At 54.9% G+C, this 12,208-nt stretch overlaps 1 protein-coding gene across 8 annotated transcripts; it reads left to right on the top strand.

The window, feature by feature from the left end:
- Positions 1–242: 242 nt before the first annotated feature.
- Fxyd5 (FXYD domain containing ion transport regulator 5) lies at positions 243–10,515 on the top strand. Of its 8 annotated transcripts, none has more exons than XM_021233873.2 (10): positions 243–331; positions 953–1,013; positions 2,420–2,488; positions 3,341–3,403; positions 4,505–4,612; positions 6,322–6,399; positions 7,334–7,363; positions 7,479–7,553; positions 7,963–8,039; positions 10,232–10,515. In XM_021233873.2, exons 2-9 carry the CDS (start codon positions 953–955, stop codon positions 8,022–8,024), a joined length of 546 nt encoding a protein of 181 aa, XP_021089532.1. In that variant the 5' UTR covers positions 243–331; the 3' UTR covers positions 8,025–8,039; positions 10,232–10,515. The 8 variants fall into 8 exon arrangements, with proteins under 8 accessions (XP_021089532.1, XP_040591458.1, XP_021089534.1 ...); XM_021233875.2 differs by having other exon boundaries at positions 272–379; XM_040735523.1 differs by lacking the exon at positions 243–331 and adding an exon at positions 355–448.
- The last annotated feature ends 1,693 nt before the right edge of the window (positions 10,516–12,208 follow it).

Raw genomic sequence — 12,208 nt, 5'->3', positions numbered from 1 at the left:
CCTGTCCCTTCCTCCTCCTCCTTCAGGGCCTTCTCCGCTCACCACATCCTTCCCTCCAACCCTCCCCAAGGGGCCTTCCGGTCTCTGTACCCTCGTCCCCATCTGTGTCCCCAGACCCTCGAGTGGAGGCCGCAGCCCTGGTGCCCCATCATCCTCCACCGCTCCTGCTCCCACCCCTGCCTGTGGGGCCTGGAAGCTGGAGAGGAAATGACTGAGCCGCTCTGGTCCCCGCCCGCCCGCCCGAGCCCGCGCCCCTGGCCACACCCTCCGCCCCCGAGGCAGCTCCCACGCGGTACTCTCACACTCCAGGCTAGAGACCCTGGGCTCGGATGTAAGTCCCTGCTTTGCTCTACCCTCTGACTGAGGACCACGCGTGCAGGTGGGAAGCAGCTTGGGAGGGAGACCTCGGTGCCTCTCTGCCTCGCCTCGCGTTCATCCTGGTTCCTCTGTGGGTATACCTCCTGCCTCAGCCTCCCCAGAGCGGAGCGTCTCCATCCCGGGCAGACTGTCCCTCTAAGATAGTCCCAGTATGGGCGCGGTGCCTGCAGGGCAGCCGGACACCAGCTCAGTTTTTCCTCTGAGTGCAGCTCCGCATTAGTCACCCTTCCTCTTCCCCTCCGGGCCCCACTGCTCTGGGCTCCTCCAGTCCCGGAGGGAGCAGACACCGCGGGGAGCCCCTGGCTTCCTCTGCCAGGGAACCACCACCGAGAGGCAGGGTCAGCTCCAGCTTCAGGAGCAGGGGTCAGCTTCTCTGCCTCAGGGCTCAGCTCACGGGTCTGGCTTTCTTTGGGGACCAGAGGGGATGGTGGCTTGAGACTCTGGTCTCTAAAAAGTATCCCTTCCCGGAGGCAGGTACCAGGGGGGTCCTTGACGCTGGGGACCTGCTCCAGGGAGGGCGTGGGGCTGCCGAGGCGCCGAGCCTCACTCACCTTTCCCTCCACTCGTCCCACAGATGTCACCGTCCTGGTGCCTGTGTCTCCTCATCTTTGTCGCCCTGATTCTGCTCAGCAGAGGTAAGAAGATGCCCTCCCCCGCCCCCTCCCGCCAGCCCAGTGGGCGGCTAGGTGGCTTCCTGAAAACTGAGTGCTCTGTTCTATCTTCTCACGCCCCTTCCCTGCTGTGAGCCGGCACCAGGAAGTGGGGACGGAGGGGCAGGCCCCGGGTTGCACCCTCTTCGGACACTTCAGACTCCTTCGGGTGGCTGTTTCCAGAGGGTCTGGCTGGAGCCTGTCCTGCTGGGCACCCTCCCTTTTACCTCTGAGAAGGACTCGTTGGAGTTTGACTTGGCTGGGAGGTTGGTGTCGGGTTTTCTGCTCGACAGCCAAGAAACCCCAGGCTCCCATCGAAGCAGAACTGTTGGCGTTTTCTGAGAATCCAGTCAGGCAAAGGGGTCCAGGTGGGGCTAGTGGACACAGCAGGAGACATCCCCCCCCCTAATCTGGAAAACATGTCTCAGAAGGGACAGGCCAGGTGGCACTTGCCAGTGAGTCTTGCGTATTAGCTCACTTAGTTCCCTTCTAGGTGGTGTGGAAACTGATGCTGGTGGGCAAATGTGGGGGCACAGGGAAAGGGAGGAGCTGCCTGTGTGGATCAGAGACGCTGTGGAAGGCTGGGTTGGGGTGAGATCGTTGACGTGAGGTGGGAGGTGGTGATGGGACCGGAGGCAGGGGAACTTGGGGACCAGGTGAACATTTTGGTTTTCCCTGGAGTCAGGTGCAGATGCCCCGGGGCTCTGAGTTTCAGGGTCTGCCCTGACTTGGGTGTCCTCACGGGTACCTTCTGACTGCAGGAGGCCAGAGAGAGGCTGGTGGACACCCCAGTGGGAGGAGACCCGGGTCTAGCCCAGGAAGCAATGAGGAGCTGCCTACAGGTTAGGGAGCTGCAGTGGGTTATTATTATTTTTGTTTTGTTTTGTTTTTTTCGAGACAAGGTTTCTCTGTAGCTTTGGAGGCTGTCCTGGAACTCACTTTGTAGACCAGGCTGGCCTTGAACTCACAGAGATCCGCCTGCCTCTGCCTCCCGAGTGCTGGGATTAAAGGCGTGCACCACCAATGCCCGGCTTGCAGTGGGTTATTAACCCCCCACTTTTCAGACGAGGCAAAGAAGACGCAGAGGGGTGTCAGTGTTCAGGACACACAGTAAGGAGGAAGCGGCTGGGAGTAGGATATGAAGCCATGCCCCTGGCTGACCCTAGCACCTGGCCTCTCTCGAGGCCTCTCTCGAGGCACGTCCTGTGCGAGGATGTGCAAAGGTCCTGGGGCAGGCTAAATCGTCTTCAGGACCATGGAGTACCAGCGGAAGCTGGTTCCCCTGGGAGTCGGGGCCTTCAGAACTGCCAGGAGCCTTCAGAAGGTGGGGCACATACCCCCCCCCCGATTGTCGAGAGGCTCCTTCTAACGGCTCTGCTTTGGTTCCCCAGGGCAAACAGCAGAAAAGGCCACACCCAGTTCTGCAGTGGACCAGACCTCTGGGAATGCTCACGTCCCAGGTAAGGAAAGCAGTGCTCACTGCGGGTAACACCACCACACTTGGACTGAACAGCGAAGTGTTTGCTGTGTGTAACTGCAAAAAAAGACCAGGGGGTGAGCTTGGCTTGATCCAGGCGTTTAAATGCTACTGTCAGGGACCTAACTCTGACTCTGGGTCCTCGGTGCTGGATTCATCCATAGTCATTTTCTCATGGCGAAGAATCTGAAGCCCGGGGAAGGGAAATCTTCCCAAATCATCGGTTGTCCCATCTGATGTCCGGGGAGGAGGATGCGCCAAGGACTGTCCACCTCCTGAGTGCCTAGTCAGGGGACCTAATTAGAGCAGGTGACGCTGGTCGGCGGTAGGGAGGTTTGGGAAACTGAGTCAAACCCCCTTTTTCAGGGAGGGCTTCTGAGTCTTGCTAATGTCGGTCTGGAGGTAGGGGAGACCGGGACATCATGTTTGAGTGCTATCAAAGGGTCTGAATGCCTCTCATCACCTCAAAATGGAGCCAAAGGTGTCCGGTAAAGGACTTGCCTCACAAGCCATCAGGACCCAAGTTCAAGCCTCAGAATGCACAGACAAAGCCAGGCATGGTGGTTGCAAATCCCGAGGTGGGGAGGCAGAGGCAGATGAGCCCCTCGGGCTTGCCAGCCAAGCTTCCTGGAGGGTTCCGAGCCGATGAGAGAGCCTGTCTCAAAGAAGGTGGGGGCTTTAAAGGAAAGACAGTGGAGACCGCCTCGGCCACCTTGCCCTCTTACAGGCACTGGAGAAAAGGATGCAGTTGCTATGGAAACTCCCCAGTCTCCACCTGCGGAAATTCTCGGCTGCTCCCTTCTCACTTCTCTCTCTGACCCTGTTTTTACCCCAGTTCCAGACGAAACCAACCCAGAAGTCCATCCAACCACTCCCATCCCGATCTGGGAAACCTACGGTGAGTGGGATGGGTCAGAGTTAGGGGGGACCCACCCATGCACCTCCTCCTCTGACGGCCTCACTCACGTCAGCCCACCGCAGCTCTGGACCCTCTATTTATTTTGTCCAGACACCACTGCTTTGTAGCCCAGGGTGGCCTTGAACTTAGGGCAATCCTCCTGTCTCAGCCTCTGGCGTGCTGGCATTACAAGCTGCCTGCGCCTATCTGGCATCCAATTCCATTGACTTAAAAACAAAATGATCTTTTTAAATTGACACACTTCCAAAAGTTGAACGCCCGATCTTTACAGACACTCCCTGTACCTGCTCAGCTGCAGCTCAGGTCCGTATCTCCTTACAATTGTTTTTCAAGTAGTTATTGTACTTTTTCTTGGAGTATAACATAGAGTGTTCCTTAATCATTTCTTTAGTTAATGATTAATGATACTGGAGACATGGCTCATTGGTGGAGACCCTGCCTAGAATCCCCCAGTGAGGGGCTGGGGTGTGGCTCAGTAGTAGAGCCCCTGCCTAGAATCCCCCAGTGAGGGGCTGGGAGTGTGACTCAGTGGTAGAGCCCCTGCCTAGAATCCCCCAGTGAGAGGCTGGGGACTCAGTGATTGCATGCCTATCATGTACAATGCTCTGAGTGCAATCCTTAGTAGTTCCCCAAATTAAGTATAAATTGTTTTATGCCAGCACGCAGGAAGCCACAGCAAGAGGGTGAAAAACTTAAGGTCAGCCTGGGCTACCTGGCAAGAGCCTGTGTTATTTTGTTTTTAGAGAAAAATTGTCCTAGCAGCGGACATGGACACACATATCATTCCCCTGCAGGGTTCAAAGAGACCCCACCCCTTGCCAGGCAGTGGTGGTGCAGAGGCAGAGAGAGAGGCAGGTGGATTTCTGTGAGTTCAAGGCCAGCCTGGTCTACAGAGAGAGTTCCAGAACAGCCTCCAAGAGAATACAGAGAAACCCTGTTTCGAAAAACCAAGAATCCTCACCCCATCCTAACAAAGTGACACCTGGTGTTTTAGACCGTGTACCACCATGAGGAGGGAGCTCTGCGGGCGAACGCGTCTCATCCCGTCACCCTCCCCTCCTTTCTTCCTGACTGGAATAGGGACCATGCAAAGCCAGACAGCAACCAAAACTGAGATCCAGCCACTGACAGGCATGGGCACCAGGAAGCCGGTGACAGATCCAGGAACACCGGAGACCAGCGAGGAAGGTAGAGCCTTGGCTGACAGCAGCAGCCTCTAGTTTTTGTTTAACGTCCTCCGTTCTGGGTCAGCATTCCCAAAGTGCTTTTCTTAAAGCACTTGCCTAGGGAATTGCTAATAAGCGTTCAGTGTGTGTGTGTGTGTGTGTGTGTGTGTGTGTGTGTGTGTGTGTGTGTATGTGTGTGTGTGAGAGAGAGAGTCTGTATGTGTGTGTCTCTGTATGTGAGTTTGTCTGTGTGTCTCTGAGTTTGTCTGTGTGAGAGCGTATATGAGTGTGTCTGTGTGAGTGTGTGTGAGAAAAAGTGTGTGTGTATGTGTGTCTCTGTATATGAATTTGTGTGTGAGAGTGTGTATGAGTGTGTCTGTGTGTGTGATAAAGAGTGTGTGTGTGTGTATCTGTGTGAGAGTATTATGAGTGTGCCTGTATGTGTGAGAAAGTGTGTATGTGTGTCTCTGTGTGAGTTTGTCTGTGTAAGAGAGTGTATGAGTGTGCCTGTATGTGTGAGCGTGTCTCTGTATGTGAGTTTGTCTGTGTGTGTGTGTGTGTGTGTGTGTGAAGTTATTTCGAGGATTCTGAGTTAAAATACAATGTCTCTTTATGGAAGATCTTCTCAGATCCTTGATGAAGCCACTTCAGAGCAAGCAACTCCATGCTGGAACATTCTAGCATGTCTAACCCTAATGCAACAGACAAGCTGAATGGCTGTTTCCCTATTTCTGGGCTGGCTGGCGCTGAGAAACGGAGTTGTGGGTTTCCTTTGTGTCTTTTTTTTTTCCGTTACAGCAGAAGCTTTTCAGTTGCAGAATAGATGTATTGGCTCAATTCTGTAAAATCTGAAGAGAAGGTGTCAAGCATAGCTGGACCGAGGAAGTTAGGAATTGTCCGTGTGTCTGAATTCTCCCTCATGCCTCTGCTGTCTTCATTCTCTTTCCTTCTTGGTGGCAAAGATGTCCCATACTTGAGCAGCTAGGAGACACATAACTCTTTCCCATAAGCCTGAAATGGACTTTCATTGGCCGGGTTGAGGTGGCATGTCCTTGTCTGACCCAATGGAAACCTGAAAAGTGGGTGGTCCTGATTGATCAGTGGAGCCTTGTCCCCACCTCACAGCCCAGAATCAGGGAGGAAGTAGTTTCCTCCAGACTGACAGGTTGATGGCGACCGCAGGTGAGAGGAAAGGGCCTGAGCTGAGACTAAGACAGTAGATGACCCTGATCCTCGTGTGGCATCAGAACTGATGACCCTGACCCTCACGTGGAATCAGAACTGATGACCCTGATCCTCGTGTGGCATCAGAACTGATGACCCCTGATCCTCACGTGGCATCAGAACTCTGGAGGCATGAGGCCAATGTGGGTTACGTGGCAGACCCTGTCTCCAATTTTTTAAATTAAACTAAAATGTAAAATACCCTGCTATTTTTAGTTCCAAAGCAGAGGGGATGCTCACAATATCTTCATTAAATATCTCCAGGCAGGTGGGGACCAAGTCAGTGAGATCCTGGCTTCTGCGCTTGGGTTATGGATGGAGTTCCTAGGAGAGGTGCCTGCCTGGGGGGGGGGGGATGCAGGCAGGTGCTTGCTGCCAGAGTGTTGGTGCTGCCCCCTGGATGCACAGATGTAGCCCCGTTATTACATCCACATGCCCACGTCTGCCCCTGTGGCCCCTCCTGCCAGCCACGGTCTTCCGATTACTTTTTCTGCCTGTCACCTAAAGGTACCACGGCGCTTGCTGGGATCAGGTCTCGAAGCCCAACCACAGCCTGGAAACAGCTCCACGTCCCTGAGTCACAAGGTTAGTTCCTCCTTTTCCTGACCAGAAACAGGCACTCGGTAGTTTCTGCTTGATGCGAAAAGTCTTCAGGGCCCGTGCCACGGAGGAAGGTAGGGGCGCCATGACGTCTGACCGGATAGATGGCGGCATGTACCTAAGCAGCCTAACAAGCCAGGTCTCCATGCATCGTGTCTAGGTGGCTGCTTTCCGAGCCCTGAATTCCGCTCGGCTGGGTGGCTCTATGATCCCTTGTGGACCAGCAGGGCCTCCATTTGGTCACCTTGACTCTTCCCCTCCGGATCCCATCCACCTGTCACCTACTCAGTCCCCGCTGAAGACGCGGGGGCCGTGTGCACAAGTCACCCATTCATCTATGAACTCAGCCCAGACTCATGTGTGTGCCAGGCGGCCACGAGCAGGGCAGACAAGTATCTTCTGCTGCTAACGGGCATGGAGGTGCATCTCTGCAATCCTTCTCCCGGGGAAGCAGAGCAGGAAGGCGGTTGCAAGTTTGAGGCCGGCCTGGGTTACATAGCAAGCTCCACGACAGCCCGGGCTATGCAGTGAGACCCTCTGAAGCTGCCACGTTAGTAGGGGGGGGTAATAATTGGAGTACTTATATATAGGGTGATTTTTTTCTTTAATTCGTTATCAAGAAAAACTGGGGATTACAGAACAGTCAGGGAGTGTTGCATGCACAGAACCAGGAAAGGGGCTCCGGTGAACCAAGTGCCAGAGGGGCCCTGCGGGTGTCTAGGAAAAGGCTGTTTACACGAAGGACCTAAGGGGAGTGGGTGTCCGGTTGGACTTGGGAACGGGAAGGCCAGTGGGTGCCAAGGTGACACAGATTGCACGGAGAAGGTTGCCGGCGGGCATGTCACAGTGTCCTCCGTCCCTTGTTCTGCCCTTCACTCATTCACTCCATCTCTGACTCACATCTCTCTGTCCCCTCTAGACTCGAATGAGCACAACCCCTTCTACTACGGTAAGTCACCGCCCCTCGGCTCCTCCTAACTCCCCACCGCTGGAGTAAGCGGGGAGGAGGGACAAGGACACCCCTCCCCCCCCCCTGCCTAGCTCCTCCATCTCTGTCCCCACAGATGATTTCACTCTGCGGAAACGGGGGCTGCTGGTGGCAGCGGTTCTGTTCATCACCGGCATCGTCATCCTCACCAGTGAGAGCCGGGCTTGGGCAGGAAGGGCGCCGAGACTCGGGGTGGGGCGGGTTGGGCTGCCTGGTGACTGAGGGTCAAGGTCTTGAACGCCCTGGGCTGGGCTGTGCAAATGCAGGTCGGTCCCCGTCGTCCCCCACCACGGGAAAGAGGTGACAGCCCCCGGCTGGGCGGCTCTTCGGGTTGCAGCGGTTCTGAGTCAGCAGGGGGCGCTGTTCCCAGGGCGCTGGCCGCTTCCCCGTTGTCTTCCGGGTTTGTTCACCTAGTGGTACCCAGATAAGAGAGGACGCCCAGGCGCAGACGGCTGCTAATGTGCCCACCACGCTCTGCTTTATTGCAAGCCAAGGGCCAGTTTCATTTGTGAGATGAGAAAACAGACTTCATGGTTTTGTTTTTCTTCCTTTTGAGACAGGGTCTCACCGTGCAGCCCAGGCTGGCCTTGAACTCACAACTCTTCTGTGTCAACCTCCCTGAGGGTTGAGATTATAGGTGCGTGCCACACCACTTGGAAGTTTTTGTTTGTTTTTTTGAGAAAGGGTCTCATGTAGCCCAGGCTGGCTTTGGACTTTCTATGTAACCAAAGATGGTCTTGAACGTCTTTTTTTTTTTTTAAGATTTATTTCTATTTTTAAATTTATGTGCATGGTCGTGTGTCTGTGTGGGTGTGTGCATGTGAGTACAGATGCCCATGGCAGTTGGAAGAGTGTGTTGGACCCCCCTGGAGCTGGAGTTGCAGGACATGTAAGCCTCCCTACATGAGTATGGATGCCGGGGGGGGGAACAAACCTGGATCCTCTCCAAAGGTAGGAAGTGACTAACCTCTAAGCCACCGCAACCCTGAACTTCCGACCCCCCTGCCTTTACCTCCCAAGTGCTTAGATTGTAACACTTGGTTAACGGCGCCCTGGGAATCAAACCCATCGCTTGGTGCGAGCTGGGCAAGCATTGTACCACCACATCCCCCCGCCATGCTGGGAGGTTTTTCCGTTGCTGTTACCAAATACTCGGCAAGGAGCAGCTTCAGGCAGTGGTTGTCCTGGTTTAGAGCTTAAGAAGGGATCCACGGGGCTTGGCAAAGTGTTTGCGTGAGGATCCGAGTTCAGATGCCCAGGCCCGGGGGTCAGCATGTGTCTGGGGCATCCCACCCCGTGCTGAAGAGAGAGAGCCAACCTGTGCCAACCAGTGTTGCTGAATCGGTGCTTGCCAGGTTCGGGGCGGGGGGGTGGGGGTGGGGAGCCTCTGTCTTCAAAGAAAATAGAGTGGAGGGTGATGGAGGAACACACTCCGTGCGCACCTCTGGTGGGGGAGGGCTGTAGCGGAAGGGGTCACGTGACAAGACAAGAAGTAAGAGAGCAGGGAGGAGACTGGCTGGTCTCTCTAGGACAACTCCTTCTGCTGAGGGTTAACTGACAGAGGACAGACTTCCTGGGTGCCCCAGACCCTGCCTCCCAAAGTTCCCGGGTCCCAGCACTGATGATGCATCTCTAAGATGGGCGTTTGGAGGGACACACCCAAGCCACATGACACTCCCGCTACGAGGCCCTGACGAGGCTGGCTTGCTCTGGGGGCTTCCGAGCGAGGCCCAGACGGTGAGGGCAAGTCCTCGCCAGCAAAGCAAGAGGTGGGGGTGAAATCAGAATGTCCTAAGGACCAGGTGACTAAAAGCTTCCCGGCTGGAGGGAGCAGCATCTTGGGAGGCCCAGGGGCAGAACACAGCTGGGCACTGATAGTGGCCGTGAGGAGAGGCTGGGCAGGGAGGGTCGGACAGGAGGCCGGAGAGGCAGCTGGGCTGCCGTGCCCTCCCATCCCCGGGGCGTCTTAAAATCTCTACCCACACCCAGTTAACCGATCCAGGCCTTGCCTCTCCTGTTCTCTGAACTCATCTCTGCCCTTTTATTCCAGGCTTTCCCACAGGCTGTTCTGTGCCCACTGCATTTATGTGTGTGTGTGTGAATGTGTGAGTGTGTGCACGTGTGTGTGAGAGTTAGTGTGTGTAAGAGTGTGTGTGTGTGCATGCATGTAGTACACATGTAGAGATCAGAGGACAACTTTCATGAGTTCTCTCTGTCTCTCTGTCACTGTCTCTGTCTCTGTCTCTCTCCCAATTAAGATTAGCCAGGTGGTGGTGCACACCTTTAATCCCAGCACTCGGGAGGCAGATCCAGGCGGATCTCTGTGAGTTCGAGGCCAGTCTGGTCTACAAATCGAGTTCCAGGACAGCCAGGGCTACACAGAGAAACCCTGTCTAAAACAAACAAACAAACAAAAAACTACAAAGCTTTATTTATGCTGTGTGTATGGGTGTTTTGCCTGTACTGTGTCTGCACACCAGAAGAGGGCATCGGATCCCACGGGACTACAGTTGTGAGCCATCATGCAGTTGCTAGGAATTCAAAACAGGACCAGTGGGAGAGCTCTTAGCCGTCGAGCCATCTCTTCAGCCCCTGGTTTTCTCTTGCAACCGCGTAGGTTCCAGGAATAGAACTCGGGTTGTCGGGCTCAGCCCCAAGCACCTTCAGTGACTGAGCCAACTCACTGACCCTATGCACACGTTTATGAAGTGGCCCGGGAGCTTCGCGAGGGCCTGCACTGGCCTGCCTGTCCCCTAGTCGGTCCCCGGAGTGCCTGTGATAATCAGTACTGTTCCCAACTCATGGGGGGACTGGCCCCTTTTCTTCCAGGTGGGAAGTGTAGACACTTGTCCCGCATGTGCCTGAGTCGCCACAGGTGAGTGGGGGCCGATGACACCCCGGCTGGAGCCTCCCTAGCACACCAGCTCACTCACCGCCCTCAGCCTCGTCCCTCCCAAGAGCCTGCAGAGTGGTCAGCACAAAAGGACTCTCCAAGGAAGAGGCCGCTGGAGGAAGCCAGGCTGCTCCCCACCCCGAGGGTGCCTGGCTCCCCAGGCACTGCCCGGCCCCGTATCTAACCTATTAAGATAAATCCACGTGGTCTTTCTCCCATGGCCTCTGTCTCCCGTGAGTTTGAGTCAGGGCTGGGCTTGGGGACCTTGGGAGCAGGCAAGGGTGCCACACGCTCCATAGTGGGGGACAAAAACAGAGTGAATGAGGAGGGGAGGCCTGCTGTGTGCCAGGAAGGAGGATGAGACCAGGGTCCTTGGGGGCAAGAGACGGGACCCCGGTCCAGCCCACTTCCAGAACTTGGGTTAGCACAGGCACACCTAGGTAACAGAGCACGAGTAAGGATAAAGTGGGGGCCCCTGTGTAGAGTGAAGCCTTTTCCTTGCCAGCCGCTTTAGTTTTTCCCCACCAGTCACCTGGGCTCTGCCGCGTTGTAGTCCCCAAATAACACACAAGACGCTGTATTAATTATGAAGCTGTTGGCCTTGCTTGTTTCTTACTGGCTAGCTCTGACTTAAGTATTTACCCCATAACCGCCAATCTAAGTATTTCTCTTACCAGAGAAGTTTCTGGGCTTCCTACCCCTATGGTGGTTACATCTTGGCTCCCTGTGTTTCTCCTACCCAGAGTCCTCCTGGACTCCTAGTCCCACCTATCTTGCTTCCCACATATACACAGGACTTCCCCATCACCCCTGTCCACAGTCACCCCCTTATCTTCACACTGCCTGTCCCTCTGCCCCTCGGGATACCTCATGCATAGGTGTACATATGCAGCCTGCACCCCCAAGCTTTGTCTCCCACCAACCCACAGGCGGGGCCTCAGGATACGGCTTAGGCCATGTCAGCCAGGGAGGCTGTGGGGCTGTGGGATGGGTTCTGAGCTGAGGGCAGACACTTCCTGGGGACCCTTGGACTCTACCTTATGGGTAGGGCTCAGCCAAATCTGGCCATTTCAGGCTCAGGGCCATGCGGGGAGGTGGGGATAAGTGGCTTCTCCAGGGTTTTAGTCAGGGTCACACTACAGTCAAGAGACCAGGTCCCAGGCAGGGGTTTGCACAACGCTGCTGTGGACACTTCAAGTGGGTTATGAAATCGTTCCAGCAGGCCCTGGCCACGTGAAAATAGGAAGAAATGAAAGCCTAAGGAAAGGGAAACCTTAGGCTGGGTGTGCAAATGAGCTGAGTGTATGCCCAGTAATGGCCAAAAGTTCCAGTTTGAACCCCAACACCCCAGAAAGCCAGTCATGGGATGTCCGCACTTCCAAGGGCCAGAACTTCAATGTCCTTGGCTGCATATCTCAAGTTCAAGTCTAGCCTGGGCTACATGTCTTAAAAAAAAAACTAGGCTGGGTGTAGTGGTGCACACCTGTAATCCTAGAGCTGGGGGGAGGGGGCAGAGGCAAGAGAATCTCTGTGAGTTCAAGTTCAGCCTGGTCTACACAGCAAGTTCTAGGCTAGCTGGAACTACACAGTGAGACCCTGTCTCAAAAAACAAGCAAAAAAAAAAAAAAAAGAAAACAAAGAAACAAAACTAAGTAAATGTAAGAAAGAAAACGTCAGTGTTTCATATAATAAATAAATCGTTCCAAGCAGATGGCCCAGTAGGGAGCGTGTACTCACAGGAAGGCCTGTGTTCGGATCCCCAGCACTCACGTGAGAAGCTGTGTGTGAGCCAGCAGTGGTGGCGCACGCCTTTAATCCCAGCATTGGGAGGCAGAGACAGGCGGGTCTATGTGAGTTCAAGGCCAGCCTGGTCTACAGAGAGAGTTCCAGGACAGCCAGGGCTACACAGAGGA

This window comes from Mesocricetus auratus, unplaced genomic scaffold (assembly GCF_017639785.1).
Source record: "Mesocricetus auratus isolate SY011 unplaced genomic scaffold, BCM_Maur_2.0 Super-Scaffold_100046, whole genome shotgun sequence".
Taxonomy (NCBI): Eukaryota; Metazoa; Chordata; class Mammalia; order Rodentia; family Cricetidae; genus Mesocricetus; species Mesocricetus auratus.
This window is presented reverse-complemented; position numbering and strand designations above follow the sequence as displayed.